Consider the following 22,388-nt stretch of genomic DNA (forward strand, 5'->3'; position numbering starts at 1 on the left):
ATTCTGTTCCCTCCTCTGTCACCAGTTTGCCTTGTGATTTGTGGTAGCGTTTTCAGTTATGCCAGTCACATGAGATCAAAACCCATGAGTCAAACTCCACCCAAATCATGAGCCTGGCTTCCAGAACCAGGAGCTTTGAACAGAGATCATACCATACTTTTTCTTTAGTTTATCTTTCATTGCTGGAATTTCCTCTGTCTATTCCCAATGTGTCTCCAGCAATTAATGTTTCCCACTCTTTTGAAAGTGTTGGGAAAATATTTTGACCATTTGGGGTGGTTGGAGGCCTCATTTGACCTCCACAATTAATTTTATTTTTGATGTCTAAGTGAATCTTATTTCTTCCAGACTCCTCATCTTTCTCTCATCCGCAGTGACTTCTTTATCCCTTAACCTCACACGACCCATCACTTCTGTGTCTTCATTGCTATTCATCTGCTTTGTTCCCCCAAAAATTCTCTCTGGTCTTGTAAAAAGATTCAGATGTGGTTAACCCTTACCCTTCATATGTGAATAAATAATTGGAGAGAGCAGGGAAATGGTCTCCTTGAGCCTCTTTCCTGGAAAAGGTGGAATGGTTACTTGCAGCACAAGAAGTGGGTGGTGAGGACAGGCAGGAGGTTGCCTCAGTGCAGGATGGAGACCTTCAGGAGGCTTGGGGCTTTGCATGTTGTTGCGAGACAAGACCCCTTTGCTTGGAAGGCGTTTGCAGAACTTGGCAAACCAGGGATTTGCCACACTTTGAAGGGAGCCAGGTGAAGCGTGAATCAGACTCAATGAAGTTGTAAGCCAAAGTAAACCCAGAGAAGGTAAGATGAGAATCAACCCTTCTGCCTGCACTCTTTTGCCCTCTTGATTCAGTTCTTGATCTGGTTTCTCTTCAAATTTTCAGCTTGTGATATACTGTTTGTAGACGCAGTTAGCCAACTCCATTCTGAAAACTTCATTTTGCAAAACTAGGCTACTCACACCTCAGGCAGGTAGGAAAATGCATCTTCTCTTGCCCATCCTCATGCCATACAACTCTTTCACCCATAATGTTCGCTGGTTCTTGCACATGCCACGTGCCAGGCATATCACAGGTCCGTAATTTCAGGTGAAAGTGCAGCCAAACTGTCAAAATAATATATCAAAATACCTCTTGAGTCTGAGTGTTTGAACCTACATCTGAGCCTAGAGAAATCTGAATTTAGAGAAAAACTCTTTACATAGCCCTAACCTTTACGACAGGATGTCTCCAAGCCTTGAATCCACACCTTCTCCATATATTAGTGGATGGGAAATCTGGAATTTGTCTTTAAATCCAGAATCATCCAAAGCTGGGTTCAAGACATGAGAAAGGTTCGTGACACCTACCATAAAGTCTTCCAGCTAAACTTTTCCTATGCAAGGCCTGAGTGTGCCAACTGGACACGTCTCAAAATGTTTCTGGTTGTGCTCTAAGCGTTTCATAGAACTGCAACAATTAGAAGTGGTTCCTTCTCTAAGACAGAGAAAAGCTACCTCATAGCTTGAATGTTAATATGATAAAAATTATGGGAGAAAACAGAGTAATAGAATATCTTCTCCAGAGGGAAAGGGTTTATATTTACTTAGCTCTTTCATCAGCCATTTTCAGACACACACTGTGTGCATAAAATACAGTTATGCAACCCATGTGGGTCTACAACGGAAGGTTGGTTGCTTCACCGGGATTAAAAGAATATTTTAAACACAATGGTACCACAAATTAAAATGGGAATCTATCATACCCATTATCGTCCTGAAAGCTTTGGCCACAAGCATAATTATTGTAGAAAGATGTTGTCCTTGGATGCAGCTTTGGCTCCGTTCAGCTAGTGTTATTTGTATCCTTCCATGGCTCAAAGTCAGAATTTGCATGGCTAAGGACCATAAATTTTTAGAGGAAAAAATAGGCTGTTTCCTCAATGCTAACATTAGCAATTTTTTATTATTTTGTAGTGGTTTGTAAGCAACTCATTAGGTACTAGAGATAGGAAGGGACTGAATGTAGTGGCTGAAATCTACCTTGAACTTTGGAAGTATTTGGATGGAGATTTCTGTTGGTATCTGGTTGTTTTTCTCTAATGCTGCTTCTTTACTGGATGTCAACAAGGATGAGTGAATGTCTGGAGTGCGTGGGTTTAAAACTAGATCTGAATTCCACATTTTGGGTAGTAAAACAATGAAGCAGACCTTGAGCTGCAGTCCCTGGAGTTATACAGAGCAGAAATCCTGTCCTGAGTTTTACAGCATGTCCATGAAGCGGGCAGTCCCATAGGGATGAGAGTAATTGAAAAAAATATATGGTCCCCTGGATGTAGCTTGCCATCAGGAGAGACACATCTCCTTTACCCAGAACTGTCCTCAGGAGATGCACCAGGTTGCTTTTTTTAGGCTTCTAACAAAGGCTGAATCCTGGAGTAACTCCACTCTAGTGTTGATGAATTAGATAAAATAACAGGCCCTGTCAGTTATTTGTAAACTTGTTATTTTTCTTTCAATACCCAGTTTTCCTTCCTGAGGGAGGTAAGTGACTTACAAATCTGAAATCTATTTTTCCTCTCTTTCCATCCCTCAGGCTGGTATAGATGGAGAAAGCATTGGGAACTGCCCCTTCTCCCAGCGTCTCTTCATGATCCTGTGGCTCAAAGGAGTTGTGTTCAACGTCACCACTGTTGACCTGAAAAGGTAAAAATTGTTCAGTTTAGTTGAAAAGAGTGATGTGATCCAGCATCTGTCCTATAGAATAGCCCCACCAAGTTCAATCACAGTTGTATCTAGCCTAGAGAGTCTGTGGTGCACAATAAAATAGCTGGGGTTCAGGTTTGGGTTTGGTTTTTTTTTCCACTTACGGAATGTTTTTATATTAAACAGGACAGTTGGGGTAGTTTCAAAGTCTTCTAACCACAAATTACAGAAAGAAAAAAAAAGAAAAAGGACAAGCAAACTGATTTTGTAGGAACTATAAATATCTGTGCAAATACCTGACTGTAAAGATTAGTGATTTCATGATTGTTGCCCTCTTTCTGCAGAAAGCCAGCTGACCTACACAATCTGGCTCCGGGAACCCACCCACCTTTCTTGACTTTTAATGGAGAAGTCAAGACAGATGTTAACAAGATTGAGGAATTCTTGGAAGAGACTCTTGCACCTCCAAAGTAAGAACTTGGGATTTTTTTTTTGCAGTCAATATTCCATTTCCTAGGGATGAAAGATGTCCTAAGATGAGTTCCTAAAAAGCGTTCCCTCCTACAATCTTTACTTACAGGAGTAATATTTATTTATGAAGCTTGCTGGCTTCTGTGAGATGACTTCCATGTGTGAAGGTTACTTGTATGACTAATAACTACAGAATGTTTTCTCTGTACACATTTCAGGATGCCCCTGTATGCAGAATTAAGGAGGCCAATACTAGAAAAATTTTGTAGGGGTCTGGAGTCCACATTTTACAAAGCTAAAAATATCTTGGAATAGATGTCAAGAATTGCCACACAAAATATCTGTGCCAGGAAAAGCATTTGACAGAGAAAAACTGGAGGTTTCTGAGCTGTATGGTATATTAGAAAGGTTGGAAAGGGTACTGATTACAGAGTACGAGAGGCTCTGGAGGCAGAGAAGTGATCATTATCCCAGTCAAGAAATGACAAGAGCCCGTGACTGGAAGTTATAACAAAACTAATTCAGATTAGAAACAAGGCATGGATTTTTTTTTTTCAGTATGGACGATTAACCATTGGAACAAGCTACCAAGGAAAAGTTCATATTCACCAGATATGCCTTAGTTAATCAAACATTTTGGACTTAATGCAAGGATAATGGGGAAAAAGAAATGTTGGCCTGTGTTTTGGACTTTAAAATCTATGAATCAATGAAAATTGGCTTGGTTCCTCATGCAGTGTTTTGCCTCCAACTGAATCAGCAGCTATAGGCCCATCTTGAGGCAAGAAATCAGCTATTTAAACTTTTCTGTACTCTAGTCCAAGACCACTGAAATCAGTAGGAGTCATTAGTTTATCTTGGTCTTTCAAATCGTTATATTTCTTTGCACCAGGTGTCTATAAAAAACAATACAGAGACTGAAAGCTTGATGTTCCTTCACCTGGGTCGTGCTAACACGCCTCGGTATTGCATCCCGAAGCACATTTTCAGCGCAGGGAATTAGATACGGCTGCCATTCATAACAGAGTGAGCTGGCTGCCAAACTCCCTGCACCCTTCTGGAAATTTATGCTTCCTTCTGATTTAAAGCCACCGTATCTTGGATTGCGGTCGCATAAAGCACCAGTGCAATTACCTCTGTCATGAAGCCACCCTTGTGGAACTATCCAAACACCTGTCTTGACAGATAGAGATATTATGAACTTGCCAAGCTGTTGTTTCGAGATAAATGACAGCGTTAATTGCATTTCCGTCTACAGGGCCTTTTTTTCTCTTCTTGTAAATTGTATGCTGTGAAAAACTGTGTTAAAGGGTTTACTGAAGTCCAAGAAGACTACATCCTTGGACTTCACTAAAGCCTTTGACACAGTTTCTCACAGCATTCTGCTCAGGAAACTGTCACCTCTGGGCTGGACAGGCGCACACTCTCCTGGGTGGAAAACTGGTTGGATGGAGGGCCCAGAGAGTGGTGGGAAATGGTGTGAAATCCAGCTGGAGGCCAGTGACAAGTGGGGTTCCCCAGGGCTCGGTGCTGGGTCCAGCCCTGTTCAATGTCTTTATCAATGACCTGGATGAAGGCATCGAGTGCACCCTTAGCAAGTTTGCGGACGACACTAAGCTGGATGGAAGCGTGGATCTGCTGGAGGGTAGGGAGGCTCCAAAGGGATCTGGACAGGCTGGAGCGCTGGGCAGAGTCCAACGTCATGAGGTTTAACAAGGCCAAATGCCGGGTCCTGCACTTGGGGCACAACAACCCTGTGCAGCTACAGACCAGGAGAAGTCTGGCTGGAAACTGCCTGGAGGAGAGGGACCTGGGGGTGTTGGTTGACAGCAGCTGAACGTGAGCCAGCAGTGGCCCAGGAGGCCAAGAAGGCCAATGGCATCTTGGCTTGGATCAGAAACGGCGTGACCAGCAGGTCCAGGGAGGTTCTTTTCCCTCTGTACTCGGCACTGGTGAGACCGCTCCTCGAATCCTGGGGTCAGTTCTGGGCCCCTCACCACAAGAAGGATGTTGAGGCTCTGGAGAGAGTCCAGAGAAGAGCAACAAAGCTGGTGAGGGGGCTGGAGAACAGGCCTTATGAGGAGCGGCTGAGAGAGCTGGGGGTGTTTAGCCTGGAGAAGAGGAGGCTGAGGGGAGACCTCATTGCTCTCTCCAACTACCTGAAAGGAGGTTGTAGAGAGGAGGGTGCTGGCCTCTTCTCCCAAGTGACAGGGGACAAGACAAGAGGGAATGGCCTCAAGCTCCGCCAGGGGAGGTTCAGGCTGGACATCAGGACAAAATATTTCACGGAAAGAGTCATTGGTCCCTGGCAGAGGCTGCCCAGGGAGGGGGTTGAGTCACCTTCCCTGGAGGGGTTTAAGGGACGGGTGGACGAGGTGCTGAGGGATATGGTTTAGTGATTGATGGGAATGGTTGGACTCAATGATCCGGTGGGTCTTTTCCAACCTAGTGATTCTGTATTTGTAACCATCATTATGTAACAAGATGTTACTCTCTGCGTTGCTTCTCCCTTTACAGGTACCCCAAACTGGCTGCTAAGCACCGGGAATCAAACACTGCTGGGATCGACATCTTCTCCAAATTTTCTGCATACATCAAAAATACCAAGCAGCAGGATAATGCAGGTGAGTAGGATCATTGACAAAAATGCCAGGAAGTTTGTGTGCTTAGAAAGTGAATAATTTTGCCATTCTTCCAACTTTTTATTTTAAGCTCTCTTCATATGACATCAGGTTCTACTGCTGATCAACTTGAGATGGCAACTCCAGAGGACTTAATCCATGGCTCAATCCAAGTTAATGGATATAAATTGGAAGGGGAAAGATTTGGATGAGACATTAGGAAGAAATTCTTCACGATGAGGGTGGGGAGGCCCTGGCCCAGGTTGCCCAGGGAAGCTGTGGCTGCCCCATCCCTGGAGGTGTTCAAGGCCGGGTTGGATGGGGCTTGGAGCAGCCTGGGCCAGTGGGAGGTGTCCCTGCCCATGGCAGGGGATTGGAATTAGATGATCTTTAAGGTCCCTTCCAACCCAAACCATTCTATGATTCTATTCTAAGTTGGATGCCATGCATATTTACATTCATCCTGTGCTGTTTTTATAATGATATTGCTTTTCTTCTCCACACTGCTTTCCCCTCAGAGAGGCAAGGCTTCAGTAAGCCTGAGCTCCTGGCGTTTCAAACAGCATGGGCTTGTATTGTATTATGCAGAGAAGACTAGATTTTTTTTTCAGGTTCCAGCTCAGCCACAGATTTCATCTGTGCAATTATGTTTTGTTGCCTGAGGCTGACCCAGGAGATGAAAATGGGTAAATGACGATTTATGGCAGATAAGAATCTGCTCCATAATATTTTTACATTGTTAACAGAAGGGAATAATAACAGTGCTTCATTTCTTAGGGATTCAAAAAAAAAAGTGATTTTTATTGTCTAGTGCTAATGGGATGTTCAGTTAACCTCTGCAGGAAGTTGTAAAAATAAGATAAATTAAGAGTTAGGCTAGATAGATGTTTTAGTGAAAATAAAATATCTTGTCCATTTACAAGGAATTTTTATGGTCTGCTCCACAACAGTAAATCTTAAATCCAGCTTGCATTCTAAACCAGCCACAGGTATGTGTCCACATGCATAATCCCAATGTGTCACCACTCAGTGACTCTGCAATATGCAGATCCCTGGACTCATAAGGGCTGGCAGCTCTAGCCAGTAATTAATGGTTGTCCTAGAGGTGTCTGGACATAACCAGAGCTGGAACTCAAGGTCAGATATCCGCTGCTGTGAGATAACAAAGATATCCCCACAAAGTGCTCCACATTTTTCCTAGCTACAGTGTGATTAATGGGAGCTTTCATAGAATTGTAGAACCATAGAATGACTAGGTTGGAAGAGACCCACCGGATCATCGAGTCCAACCATTCCTATCAAACACTAAACCACATCCACAGTGTGAAGAATTTCTTCCTAATGTCTAATCTAAATCTTCCCCCTTCCAATTTAAAGCCATTAAATCTAAAGCCATGTTGTTACAATATTTCCTAGCTTTTCCCTAGTCTTGCCTAACAAACTGTTGGTATAAGTGCTTTTGAAAATAAAAGAAAAGCTCTCGGCAGCTGAGCACACCAAGGTTGCAGAGAGAGCAACAATCTTTGTTCTCTGCAAATTATCTCAGTCCATTTTCTCGTTCACGCTCCTGCAATATCCAGACACGCTGCAGTCTCTCAGCATATGGATACTCAACTTTCCTCTCTGAAGCAGAGAAAAGTTTTTAGCTTAATTTTTTACAGCTGGAGTGCTGAAGTGCATGGAGACTGAAGCAGAGGTGAGCAGAGTGTAAGTAGTACCCATGTGTTCTTCCTGTCAGTGGAGCAAAGTACCTGAGGACCTCAGAGTCCTTGGGACTATCAGTGCAGATCTGTACCGTGCGGGAAGCCTTTCTGTGTGCAAGGGCTAAACAAGTATAAATTTTCCTTTATCCCTGGGACATTTTACCCACTTTTCTATCCAGTTCAACTGCATCTACAGCAGTTACTCTGAAAGCTAATTTAGATGGCAGGTGATGAGTAAATTAAAAGGTAGTTGTCTTAGATCACTGGAGCAGTGAAAAGACTGTGCAAAAAGGAAACGACAGCACCACTATCCACAGAATTTCTAAATGAACCTGTTTCTCTTTGATTGGTAATTTTGAAAATTTGCTGCATCAGTCAAAAGGGGACCTGGGGTCCTCGCCCTGATCTGCTGCACATCATTGTGCAACAGGTTCTGATGCGTTATCTTTGTTGTGTAACAGCAGAAGTGATTGTTTATAGTTCTGTAATAACAACAAGCATTTTATAAACATAAAATGTAATTACTTTGGAGAATATCCCTTGCCCTGTCTCCATATGAACAGGTGAGATCTGAAAAGAATGGAGATAATTGCTTGTGGTTATCTTGAGTGGTTCCTATATGCTCCAGCTCTCAGATAAAGGCATTATTTTTCTCATAGTCATCCTCTATATTGTCTCCTAGCTCCAGCTGACTCAGGTGCTTGGGTTAATCTGGACAGCCACACCAGTGGCTGGGACATCAGTTGCACGTGATCAAAATACACGAATAGAAAAAGGCTTGTTAATGAAATCAAAACAGAATGAAGAACCCAGTCCATTACATAAAAATAATTACATTTTTTTTTTTAGTTTTGAGTAGAGGACAGCTGAATATCAAGTAAGATAAAGCCCCAAACATCAGGTTGTTTACATTCTGTTCTCTTAATTTGGGAGGCAGGGAGGTGAATTTGTGAATGCGTGGGATATCAGGCTGGGGATTTGTAGCATCAGCCTGTCTCTAGCTGTGACAAGTGTGGGTTAGGTGATATGATATGTGGTCATTCTTCATAGCACACTGGTGTAGCAGAGATCATGAGGTCTACACAACACGAGCTCTCTCTACAGCCTGTGGCTATTATGTCTTTGCAGAAAAGTGGTGTCAAGTGGTTGGAATAATTAATAAGATTTATACGGTATGAGGATACCGGGTGTAAGAATTTGTGAGAACCTAATGCACACCAAAGATAAGCCCTAGATGGTGTTCCTCCCAGTATGGTTCACAGCTAGGGTCATGCAACAATTTCAGACTTCAACTGATGCCATCACTTGGCTGTGTGATAGAATCATAGAATTACAGAATCATAGAATGGGTTGGGTTGGAAGGGACCTTAAAGATCACCTAATTCCTCCTCCCCGCCTGCCACGGGCAGGGACACCTCCCACTGGCCCAGGCTGCTCCAAGCCCCATCCAACCTGGCCTTGAACCCCTCCAGGGATGGGGACAGCCACAGCTTCCCTGGGCAACCTGGGTCAGTGCTTCCCCATCCGTATCATGAAGAATTTCTTCCTAATGTCTAATCTAAATCTTCCCCCTTCCAATTTAAAGCCATTAAATGTAAAGCCATGTTGTTTCAATATTTCCCATGCTGAGAGAGGTGGTGAGATGACGCAGATAACAGAGTCTGTAGCCTTTAAGTAGCTTCTTTTTTTAATTTTCTGATAGCGGAAAAGTTACCGTAGGAAGCAAACTTTCAATGTCTTCATTTAGTGTGTGTCTGAATCTTATGTGTAAATGAATAGACACAATGATACATATGTCTGTTTGTTTCTAAGATTGTGATACCCTCTGCTGGCAAATATGTGAACATATGAAACAAGCTGCTTTACAATCAGGGCTGAGACATCCCCTCAACAAAATAGATTTTCTCCTGTCAAGGCAGTTCCCTTTTACAAATGCAGCATCATCAAAAGAGAAATGTTTCATAGTAACCCATCGGTTTTGACGAAGTTTTAATGGAAAAAATCATGTTTTTTCTGGATGAGTTAAAATTACTTTGAAGTAAAATGCATTAATATTACAGAGAAAAATACTACTTTTTTTTTTTTTTCTGGATTCACGCAGTACTTCATCAACCACACACTGTTATGTTTTATGCCTGGCACAGAAGCAGGTGATAACCTTCTTCTGCAAGTCTGTATGGCAATATGTTATTGATCATGATTCATTTACTTACCAAAGGTATTTGGCAGCTAAACTGCCCTGATTTAATAGTTCCCTGAATTTCTGGTTCTTTCTTTCCATCTTTGTTTTCCTAACTTTTCTGTCTTATAATATAAAAACACTGAAAGGTTTGGAACGGGCTAGCGAGGGCTGTAAGCCCAGAAGCAAACATGCTTATGCCATATCAAAGTCCCACCACTTTCAAGCTTCTTGAAAGAGAAGGAATTGATTCCAGATTCTCAGGATGTGGCAAGCTGTGTTTAAAGAAAGTACGTGCATTTATTATTTCAAGTCAGTTCAATTACAATGGGCTTGATTCCTTCCACCCCCTGTGTCACTTGATAATTTTATAACAGGCCCCTCTGAAGGAGTCATCTCCTCATTGTGGGATTAGATCAGGGCCTCGCGTTGATAGCAGAAGCGAGTTATTTGGTGCTCTGGCTGTTGCCACCAGAGTTCAGCGCTTGTACTTGAAATGGCGAGTGCTTATTCACGCAAGAAGAGGAGTCCTTGGAAGAACTGGGTGGCTTTAGTCTTAAAAATTATTTCCTGGGTGCTTTTACTCAAGTTTTCATGGTCAATGTGAGAGTTTTTGGTTGCTCGGTGACAGTTTGATATCTAGAAGGAGATCCCATCTGAGCACAGGAAAGTAAATCAAGATCCTGTGAGATTACTCTGGTTCCTTTGGTTGATGCTGAGTGAGTCCTCAAACTCTGTACAGTAATCAGGGTAGCAACAATTTATGTGTTCATTGGAGGAGGATGAAGTGTAATTCATTGGAATGCTGTGTGCACATTCAGTATCCTGCTTCTTGTTTTTTCTTGTGGGGCTGTATATTGCAAACTAAGGGAGCAACCTATAGTAACAACCCATTAACCGTTCCACCTAAAACTGTAAGTTCTTTGGCTCATAGAATGAGCCCTTTGATTTCATTTATGAGTTTAAAAAGTTGTTCTTGAATTGAGTTCTTAGGGGGCACCAGCTCCAGTGTGGGTGGGCGCATTCATTAGTGGTACGGAAGGATATTTCACTGTATGGCTCTTCAGAAGGCGCTGAGCTGGGAGACCACCAACATGATTTCACACAGAGGAATTTCCAGCCGTCTGACCAGAGGACTCCTCTTGTCTGGTTTGGATTTACATCAAGAGGCCAAAAATAAAAGTGCATTTAAATCATTAACTTACATGTGATTAAACGCCGTTCACCTCTTTCAGTAGCTACATCACACTTTGTGGTTGAGTGCGTGAGGTGGAAAATGTCTCTCCTCATGTGCTGTGTATGTCTGTATAGAACTGGAATTAAAACTGACCTACATCAGTTGTAGGTGGCTATGACTCCGTGGAGTTACTCCTGTTGAGAAGAGAGTCAGACCTACAGTATCAGCACATGCACAGGCTGGAAGGCGTGTACTGATCTTTTCTAGAAATCATCATGTACCTCTTTAAACAACCAGAAAATCTGTCCACTCCAAAATCCTGCATAGAATATTTTCACTAATAGCGGCTCTGTGGTGTAGACCTGTTGTGGCACCTGAGATGATGCGTGTAGCTGGGGTAGGAGCTTCTTGATATTGTGGGTCAGCCTGACAAGCGTGGTCTGGTCCAGTCTGCAGCAGCTGGTTGGTGCAGGAGAGCAAAACATCTGTCCCCAGAGCATCTCCGTGCTTGGTAGAGAAGAGCTGGATGTCACCTCTCTTTGTTCCTTCCAGCCTGGCTTCTCACATCCAAAGGGGATCAGATTATAGCAGTAAAAGTGACATAACTTGTCCTGGGTCTGATCCTTCTGGCTTATTCTGTGCCTGAAGGCTTCATCCTCTGCTCAGCAAAGTTCCTGGCAGGGTTCCTCTTGACTTTAACATAGCAGTTTGGATGCCCTTTGGATGTCTTGTGATGGGGATCTTGGACCAGGCTCTAGTTCAGGACCAGCGTTAATGCTTTATGCTTTTTACATAGATTTTCAAAGTGCTATATAAATATATAGGTGTATGTATATACATGTGTGTGGGCGATGTCTGTGTATCAACTTGCTGTTACATTTTTTTCCTTTTTCCCCTTCAGTTACAGAATTTCTTTTAAACCACAGAACCCTACACCTGCCCAAGGACCAGCATGAGCCACAGTTTGTTTTAGGCTGTGACAATATTAAGTTTTCTTTGTCATGCAACCAAGAAGGACCAGAAATAGCTTCTAAAACTGTTTTAGAGAAAAGGACTTGCTTTGTGATGGAACACATCAGGATGACAGATATTTAACTTTGGCATTTTGAAGCACAAAAAAAGCTATTTCAGAACATTTTAAACAAGTTTTTATGGCTCCCTCTGAGCTGAGTACTGTTGGGCTCACAGTAGCTAAAGTGCCTGGCAGCTTTACAAAACCAGCCCTAATATAAAAAATACCCAGTCTTTAAAACATATGTAAAATAGCTTTTCTGCAACATTTGTGGCACATAAAGTACGAAATACATGTTGGTGAGTGTGATATAAAGCTTTTATTGCCATTCATTTGGGATGACCCATATAACTCACTCATGATATGTTAATAAAACTGTTCTCCACTCTGTCTCTTTATAAAAACACACATATAAAGACCACTAAAACAGTGGTGATTGCTGTGTGCTAGCTTCTTAAGTAGTGCCACAAGCTGCGTTTATCATCTGTCCTGAATTGCTTTATCTGTTTTCTGCCCAGTAATTAAAGACTGCTTCTAAAATGCTCAGAAACAGCAGTTTGCAAAATAAATTTGCTTGAGAAATAACTTTTTGAAACTTCTCAAACTCACGCTGGCTGGAGGCCCATAGCCATCAATATTCTGTCTGGTACCAGTGGCAGTTTTAAGGACCAATATCTTTTGACCTGTCAGAAGTAAGAACTGAAATTTTATGCTGTTGGAAGGAAGAGGTTTTCAGTTTTCTAAAATAATAACAAACCATCATCTTAACCTTGGAAATACCTACGTTACTAGGGAATTTGTCTGAACTTTCTTATAATTTAGTTTCTTTCCTTCTTCTAAGACCTTGCTAGTTAAGACTGCAAGCTTTCCAAGGAGGGGACTTGATGTGCCTGATTCACACTCTTAGATGCAGCCGTTCTGGGAAGAGTAAATGTTTATAGGTGACAGGGGACAGGACGAGAGGGAATGGCCTCAAGCTCCGCCAGGGGAGGTTCAGGCTGGACATTAGGAAACAATTTTTCACAGAAAGGGTCATTGGGCACTGGCAGAGGCTGCCCAGGGAGGGGGTTGAGTCCCCTTCCCTGGAGGGGTTTAAGGGCCAGGTGGACGAGGTGCTGAGGGACATGGGTTAGTGATTGATGGGAATGGTTGGACTCGATGATCCGGTGGGTCTCTTCCAACGTGGTTATTCTGGTTATTCTGTGATTCTAATTAATGTACAAGCAGGTAGTTTTCTCACATAATTGTGCTGAAGTAACCTTGAAATCATAGCACATCATAGCGGGGGAGAGAAATAAAAGTCTATGTATTTATAGAAGCTCAAGACAGATAATATGCAAACACCCCAAAACCCATTTGACATTATTTACTGCAGTCAATGAGGTTAATGATTTTCCCAGATTAAGGCACGTTCTTAAGCCGTTGCTGAATCAGGACCTATATGCACAGGCAAGGCCCAGACTAAAATGCTTGCAATGGAAACAGTAGTTGGCAGATACTCTTCTTTAAGAGGGAATTATTTCCCCTGTGTGTTTCAATATTCCTCCAAGTGCTGCTGGCTCTACTGGGAGGCTTTGTTCTGTTTCCCAGCTGAGCTCCCATGCTCGCACACAGGAGCAGTAGCACAGCTGGAAGTGGATTAGAGCAAGCTGGCGGCAGCAGTCCTGGGAGGAATTATGCGCCTCGCTGCTGGAATGGGAGGCCCAAATCACATTATTATTTAGAATTGAGTTTTAACTTCATTGCTCTATGGTTTCGCACTGGTGGGTAACTTCCCTCACTGCACTATACTTAGTGCATCTTAAATATGTTCCTCACAGCAAGGACTTAGATGAAGTTCTGGCCTCACTCACTGAAGTATCCGAATCTGATACAAGCAAAGGTCCAGACTTAAGCACCCAACTGATCTTATTGTCCCAAGAGGATTGCTCACAGGCTTATATTTAGCAATCGCAGAGCAAGCTATCACATGATAGAGAGCCCAGTGACTGGCTCCTGGAAGTCAGTTTGCAAAACTTGGTGACTTCAAAGGGAGAAGAGTTGGCCCAGAATCTGTTTTTCCGAAAACAGATTTTTTTGTTTTATGCATGCAAATGTTCTTCATAAAATAACAAGGAAGAGAAGAACAAGACATAACTGAAAATCAGTGTTGCTAATTTTCTTTATTAGATCAGATCTTAAATAGTTGACCTTTAGCTTGAAAACAGTGCTGGGAATAAGATGACTAAAGTGAAATTGGAGACATAATTCTTTTCTAAACACCCTGATTCTTCTGATTGCAGAAAAAAAAAAAGAGAATTTCACAGAGTCTGAGGCTAGGAAGAACTCTGGGTTATTTGCTATGATCTTCTGCATTTCGCATCCCAGTCAGCATTGCCCATTGAACAAATGTTATTATTTCAGCCTTTAGAGTATAAGTTATTTTGCATCAGAGCAGAGAACGGGAAAAAAAGAAGGGTCTTCAATGCACAACGGTCCTCTAAGTAGGAGGGAGAGGGGGTGGGATTTGCTGGATGATAGATGCCCAGCTGATGGCAATAGCTGGTCCATATTCTGCACTGCAGCGGGATGTGAATCATGGTGATTCAGGCAGTCAAAGATCAAAAACATATTCCTGGAACTTAACCTGGAATCAAGATGATCTTAATGTTGAGGAGTAAACTCTGTGAGGTTGATGGTGGTGAGTCAACCTGCCTCAGTCCTTGTTCCAAGACCTGTAAGGTAATATTAAGGGTTTTAAAGTGCCATAACCTGCCCATGCAGCTCTATCCTCCAACCCCATTTCTGCCTGAACAGAATAAACACTTGCCTTTTCTTAGTCTTTTTATAAACACCCGAGAAGTAAGTCCAATATCCCTCTCTTCTTTTTTCTTCCGTAAACTCTTCATTGCTCTGGCAACGTAGAAAGTGAATTTGTCCAACTTGTAACCATTATCTTTTTCACATTTTTGTCTACAAGGCTGAAGAGCTCCCTCTTACTTCCCAGGTGTTTTGTCCATGAGTGAGCATCTGTGCATGCTGGCCTCTCAGATTTCTCTCTGATAAGCTGTACAAATCAACTCTTCAAACCCATCATTTTAAGGCTTATTTCCAGTCCTTGAGAACCACCTTGTTGTTCTTTGGCCTCTTATTCAAATTTTCAAAGCCTTTTTTAACTGGGGACACCAGAACTGGGTAAAAATGTTTTTAATACTTGTTGCGACAGTACAGTTGCAACAGAGGGAATATGACCTTTGTATTAATACTTCAAAACTTTTCATACCTCCAGACATAATTATAATTCCTTTTGCTTCTGCTCCTTTCAGAGAAACTAAGTTGAGGCATAATCACTATGATGTCTAAGTCATTTCATGATGCTTGAAACAGAAATTCTCAACAGCAAAGAAACAATAGAAAACAATTAAGATGTGAGTCATTTGTAAATCTCATCGTCTCATGGGTTTGTTTGTATCTCAGTAACAATTTTTGCACACAAATGGCAGAAAATACTGCAAGTATTAAAATAAAACAATTTGAGACCGAGCTTTTCTAAGGGGACTGGGGGATTTGGGAAGTGAATAAGCTTTAAAACTTCATCCTTAGTTGCTCCTGGCTAAACATTGCTGTGTTTCACTCTCATGTGCATTCCTGCTGCTGAAGTTAAATAACGTAATTTAAATTGGTGGAGTACAGCTGGGAATATTCTGGTGTAAACAAAGGCAAACTTAATTCCTCTGTGTGACTGGGATTGAAAGAAATTGGTACTAAAAATGCAAGCAGCAACAGCCTGTAGAGGAACAATCTTCCCTTAAATATTAGAACACAAGGGGTCCCCACAGCACTGTCACTAAAGCCCAGCTGTGCTCTCTACCAGATGCTAACTTTACTCTTATTTTAATGCAGAAACATGTAGTTAGTTTTCTTTTGTTAGTCCCAGAATCATCTTGTTTGTTCTAGTCATTACTAGTAAACCAAAATTTTACACTCTGAGTAAACACACAGCATCTTAAAAATCAAGATATGGGAGCGACAGTCTCATACTATGAATATGTGGTTTGATGATCTCCAGAGTGTGATGGTTTTTTGAGTTTTGGATGCAAATCAGCTGCTGCTTGTCTGCAGTGGGTTTAGGGACACCTGCACAAGACCAGCATCACAGAGGTCAGGATTATGCCCCTGGGGATGTGCTCTAGAAATGATGCTTGTCGCTTACGTGCTGCCACAGAGTTACAATGATTTGTAAAATGCAAGTTAGGTACCGTTCTTCCCAGGGCACTTGTGGGCCAGTAGTTTTACATTCACTTGCTTCCTGCCCTCAGGGTCACTTGGACTCCCTAGGGATGTGGAAATGAACCCGTCTTTTGGTGTCATTTGAACACCTGGGTTTTCTTCTTAAAAACAGGCATTTAAAGGTGCTCCAATTGCATTCTTCATGATAACATTGCATATATTACATTTATTTCTTGCCTCCACTGTAAAGCCAAATTAGAAAGGGAAGGAAGAAACTTGAGTTTTTCATCTAAAACTAGAAAGAAGTCAAAACAAATTTCCGAGATGCTTGAAAATTAAATGCATTACCAATTCACCTGTTTCACTGGGTTTAATTTGGGAGCAGGACAGATGGTAGCACAGAAGTAGGATGTTGCCTTTTTTTTTTCTTTGTTATATTTACTGTTTATTCCCCTCAGCCAGAAACAAATGTCCATGGCTGGTGCATTGCTGCTTTTACCAACGTAAAGTTTGTGTCTGAAGAGTGCTGCTATCCTCATTTTGTATACAGGAAGCTGGAAGGCAGAGACTTTAAATCATTTCAGTGTAGAATCATTGTAGAAATCTACAATGTCATGTAGAAAAGCTTGGGAAGAAGAGACTCAGGTCTTCTAAATGCAGGTAACCACTTAGGCCTTGGATCATCATGCTCTGGCTTAGAAAAGGGTATCTGGGGAGTCAGTCTCAGTCTTTCTAAGACATAACTTCTGTGGAGTTTCTGAGACACACCTGTCAAAATATCCCAGATTTTGGGATGACACTCTAATTGATCATTCCACATCATCTAGGGTTTGTAGGTGGGCTGGGGGGGAATAAAGAGGGGCGATAAGGGAGGGATCATCTCCCCTAAGTCTGTCTGAAAGTCACACCTTAGTCATTCAACAATCCTGGCTTCTTTTGTGATCAGTAGAGAGGCAGTTTGATTTACCTTAAAATATGGGTTTAAAGCTGGCAGAACTTGCTCTAGAAGTACTTGTTTTTCATTGCTATCTACTAAGGACACTTGGACAACTAGGTTGGGCTAGTTACCTAAAACTTAGCTGGCTAAAATTAGACAAGATGAATTTTATTCGTAAGTAAACCACTAGGTTTTTTGATGGGACTGTGTTTCTAAGGCTGCTTTGAATATCTGATGTCTGTATTTCACCTCCATGTTCCTCTGAGACCCGACTGAAGTGCTCCTGGGTTTTAGCATCTCTGTTTTTCTCACTGGACATCCACAAACGTCTGCACCACCATATATGGAAAATATGTACCTATTTATCCTAGTTTAGACCAGGTCTGAAAGGCAGCCTATGGAGGCTGAGAGGAGACCTCATTGCTCTCTACAACTGTCTGAAAGGAGGTTGTAGAGAGGAGGGAGCTGGGCTCTTCTCCCAAGTGACAGGGGACAGGACAGGAGGGAATGGCCTCAAGCTCCACCAGGGGAGATTTAGGCTCAACATTAGGAAAAAATTTTTCACAGAAAGGGTCATTGGTCACTGGCAGAAGATGCCCAGGGAGGGGGTTGTGTCACCTTCCCTGGAGGGGTTTAAGGCACAGGTGGATGAGGCACTGAGGGACATGGGTTAGTGATTGATGGGAATGGTTGGACTCGATGATCCAATGGGTCTTTTCCAACGTAGTGATTCTATGATTCTATGATTCTATGATTCTATGATTCTATGATTCTATGATTCTATGTGTTCATCTGTGTCTGTGTGACTTCTCCCACTCCTGGTGTGTGCTCATCCCCTTTCAAGTCCCAGCTCTGACTGACCTGGAGATGATTATGAGTCCCTGTCCCCTAAGAGAAACCCCTAAACCAGGAAAACAGGGCTGAGACATAAAGACACTGTTCTATTTCTCTTCCATATACACATCTAAGTATTTGTTGATTCATTAAGTGAGAAGGAACAGCCAGATCACAGCTTTTCAGCATGTTTGTACGGGCATTTACCTTCACTGTGGGAACATGTTCAAGACTCTGTTCCACTGAGTATTGAATTATTTATCTAGAGTGGAACATCTTTAATAGGAGAGGTGACTCACTCCAGAAACTCCCTTTGGCCCAGAGTTAGGCATCTAAATGCCTTGGGTGCATACAACCTCCATCCTTCTCTACATTTCCAACAACTGCCCACTCATTTGCCTCTCACTGGAGATGCTGCACAGAGCTGGGGATTTTACAAGGCAGAAACATGCCTGTGAAGGATGTTGCAGTGCTCAAATTGACAATGTACTTGCCCTTTGGGGAATAAGCCCTAATATTTAAGTATTTAAAATTATTTTGTTTTAAAAAAAAGAATGGGAGGTGTTATCCTACATCACTTAGGTGAACTGTAAAACTGTATTCAAAGGGTAGGACTCATCTCGCCTAACTTCACCGCCTTGAAAGTTCAGTGTCTAGTCTGAGCTAGTCTTTTAGGCTTCACCTGTAATTCACACAGCAGGAAGAGCATGTGTGGAGTGAGTCACACCAAGTTTAAATCAGATATCCAGGTTAGCTGGGAGGAGTTACCCTCTGGAGACGCTCCGTATCTGTGAGCAGAGAGGGAACCTTCATAACCAGCTTAGGCAGGACACCTGACCCGTAAATAGCTAAGTAGAAGAAATCAAGGCAGCACTCAAATGTCCAGGGTTATATTGAAGTAATAGAAGGGGGAAGATAAACTGTTCAATACATAAAACAGTGGTGTGCATATTGCAGTCACAGCTCCTCCATGTGAGAAGGATTAATCTATACAGATTAAAGTCACAATAGTCTGTAGAGTCTGCCTGAAAAAATGAGCAGGATGGAGAAAGAAAAAGTGAAAATATTAATCCTTGGTCTCTAACCAGACTGTAATACTAGTAGAATGATATTATTTTCTTACATTAAATTGCTGAGTTTTAGCTGGTTTCTCTCTCCTACCAGAAAACAGTATTGGGTCTCACATACTATCAAACTTTGTGAATCTGGAAGTGATCAGGAAAGGTGGTTTGTTTTTTTAAAGGAAAAATAAACCTCCAATTGTTTGTGTGAGACCGTGAATATTTATGTACTGTTCCCCTTTCCCCTCATTGAGTATTTCACCAAGTTCATTTGCGTGTGTAACAGGATAAATCTTACTGGAAGGCAGTGGAAGAAAGCAGAAAAAAAGAAAAAGCATCAATCAGTGATCCAGAGTAGGAGCAGGAACCGTTGTTCATTTTTGAACATGGATCACCGTTTGTTGAACTTGCCTGGGCTTGACAGTTAAGAAACTTGCAGATCTACCAAGGTCAGTCTCCAGTGGTTGCAGATGATGGCTACAAAAACCATTATGTTGCTGGACTTCAATGAGTTTGAAGCCTTTCAGACTCCGTGGTCTTAGTGATATTCTTTTATGAAGAGGGTTACTTATATTTTACTTCAGCTTGGAGAAAATCATAGACTCATAGAATAGTTTGGATTGGAAGGAACCTCAAAGCCCATCCAGTCCCACCCCTGCCATGGGCAGGGACACCTCCCACTGGATCAGGGGCTCCCAGCCCCATCCAACCTGGCCTTGAACCCCTCCAGGGATGGGGCAGCCACAGCTTCCCTGGGCAACCTGGGCCAGGGCCTTACTACCCTCAGCATTAAGAAATTCTTCCTTCTGTCTAGTCTAAATATTTTGTAACAAAATATTTATTTGACAAAAAATGGCATGAAAGATGTGGGTAACCTGAATTAGTGGCAAAAGTGGATTGAATTTGGTGAATAATGACTTGTTCTGAAAAATAAAAGTATTTCCTCCTAAAGTTTTTGAAAAAAGAGGTTATTATCTTTTAATTGAGAAAAGGCATTTAAATTTTGAAGATTACCAACATTTTAAAAGTAATGTGAAAATGATTGACTATCTAGCCATGACTTAACCAGCTATCCCAAATCATGGCTTTCTTTTTGTTTTCATGTTTGATTGGAAATCTTGTGTTATTTTGCTTTATGTTTGTTAAAAAAAGAGAACTAATTCTACTCACTTTTAATGTAAATCTAATAGGTTTTATGTTCAATTTGGCCAAAGAATCAATTGTTCCTATTGCTCTTATCAGGTCCTCAATAATTTACATCTTCTTCCACAATAACTATCAAGTAAAATCCTCATCCTGCAAATGGTTCCACTCAGGCACATAAAATATGAGTCATCTCACCTAATTTCAGCTATTTGGAATTCAGGTAGCCAGCCTGCCTATTCTCAAAAGAGAGAGAGGCTCCTCTGGTGGTAATTCAACTTTTCCTAGGCAACTATTTTAGGATGTATTGATTTGCCTTCCAGTGGCTCCTTTAGGCCACAGAGATTGGCATTTACGTGCCTTGTCTGCTTTGCTATTCCTTCTTGTACCAGCATTAAATAAAGGAAGGAAATATTTGGAGTTCAAGGAAGGAAGAGGAGTCCTTGTCTGAACTCTGCAAATGCTGTGGGTGTGGGCAGTCTGAATCAGTCTTATTTTTTCTGAACCATTTTTCTTTTACTACTTTCTAGTTACTTTCCATTTTGCTTCAGCCTTGTTTGACCCGCAGAAAAAGGAGAGGGAAACAACCGATGATACTGGAAGTTTTATGGCCACTATTATTTAGGAATTTAGATGAACTGATTGTAACAGTCCCTTTTGGCTTTCAAATCCACTGGAGAAATCCTAATTCCACTGAAATCAACAGCGAAACGTCTACGGCTTCAATATGGCCCAGACTTCACCCTAAGTACCTAAGAGTCAGTCTGTGTCATCTCACCCTCCCCTTGACCTGAAGGATTGCTTCATGCATCTCATTATCCAATATTTTTTTCACTTGTGGTAGAAACACTTCTAGACACAAAGATTTCTCTTTGTCTCCTGGAAATAGTTGCAAAGGCTAATAGTTTAAGGAAGTTTTTGCTTGAAGAGTTGAGTAACAGAGCCAAAGTCTGTTCTTGGTTGAACTGGAGTAAATACGGAATAGCTTGTTGACAATGCGGAGTCACTCGTCTTTTATGTCAGTGTAACTGAGAGCACAATTTTGCCAATTATTAACTTTTGTTACATTATTTGTAGTTCTGTGCATGTCAGGATTTGTTAATCTCAATATTTAACATCAAGTAACCTTTCGCTGAAAACAGAGCGTCATTGTGAATTAGGTATCATCAGCTAAATTGAACCTCACCCTGTGCATTTGACAGATGGTAATGCATTCATTAAGTGCTCTGTGGTTGCTTTGAGGTTGGAAAGTGCTATTTTTCTGGCTTCTAACTCAGGATTCTGAAGTAAAGTTGTATAAAAGCATAGTTTTGAAGGGAGAAGGAAAATCACAAGGAGCTCGTAAGGTTTTTAATATTGTTGTTTACTATTGTGAGGATGACATGGCAGGACTGTGATTACTCTAAGATGTCTTTGACTGCATAAATAGCCCTGAGCAGAGTAGTGAAGGATGAGAGAGATGGTTCCACCATAGAGTTTGTATATATACAGGTAGAAATTCTTGGACTTTGAATTTATATTAATTGTATCACTGTGGAGGCAGGATCGTGCTGGTGCCTTTGTGCTTGGTGATTTCATCAGAAAGATGGTTTACAGGAGTTTAGACATTGCAGATTTTGCAAGAGGAACCTAATGACAAGGTTCCTCTTGCAGAGCTGGTCCCATTTGGGATGTCTAAGTTCATTCTGAAAGTCTGCAGGGTGGGGAAGGAATCAGGGGTAGAAATTTCAAAAGCAGCACAGAGTCACATTCTCAGGCTTGGTCTTGTAATATTGAAACCTCAGCCCTGACATTACCAAAACAATACAAGGCTGAGATTAGACATTTCAGGAAAAGTTCTCCACACAGCTGATTTTGGGGTCATCTAGAACAAGTGTAGAAGAGTCCACTTGCAACAGAGGAAGTTCAGCGTGTTCAATCCAAACCTATTCATTTTATTTACTCAGTTCAGGGAAGATTAACCCTACTGGCAGATTTGCAGTGGAACCTTGGCTGTTATCAGCAAACAGTTATTTAATGATGTTACCAAGAAGATAAGTTGCTAAGGGAATTTGCTGTTTAGCCACTTGCGAAATTCAGTGTGGATAATGTGTCCACAAATGGGGAATTAGTCATTTTTTAGTTAGTCAGGTCATTTTCAATGTCTATATTCAGCCTAGTGCTGTGACTGCCCTGATGAATGTCTAGTGTCCCCTATGCTCTCAATGGAGACAACATACAGAGTCATCCAGATTTTCCCAAAATAGCCATAGTATGGGAGGTTTAGAATGAGATCTTTCTTTCTTTTCTTGGGTTTGCTTAGTCATACGAAATATGACAATTCTTTCCCGAGCAAGCGTCCCGAAACCTT

General features: G+C 41.8%; 1 protein-coding gene across 2 annotated transcripts in view; it reads left to right on the plus strand.

The window, feature by feature from the left end:
- Positions 1-22,388, plus strand: part of CLIC5 (chloride intracellular channel 5) — an 80,917-nt gene that overhangs the window by 42,701 nt on the left and 15,828 nt on the right. For both annotated transcript variants that reach the window (XM_069850816.1, XM_069850817.1), the window contains exons 2-4: positions 2,582-2,691; positions 3,036-3,161; positions 5,680-5,786. In XM_069850816.1, the coding sequence (XP_069706917.1) occupies positions 2,582-2,691; positions 3,036-3,161; positions 5,680-5,786 (343 nt within the window). The remainder of the gene's footprint in view (positions 1-2,581; positions 2,692-3,035; positions 3,162-5,679; positions 5,787-22,388) is intronic.

This window comes from Phaenicophaeus curvirostris, chromosome 2 (assembly GCF_032191515.1).
Source record: "Phaenicophaeus curvirostris isolate KB17595 chromosome 2, BPBGC_Pcur_1.0, whole genome shotgun sequence".
NCBI lineage: Eukaryota > Metazoa > Chordata > Aves > Cuculiformes > Cuculidae > Phaenicophaeus > Phaenicophaeus curvirostris.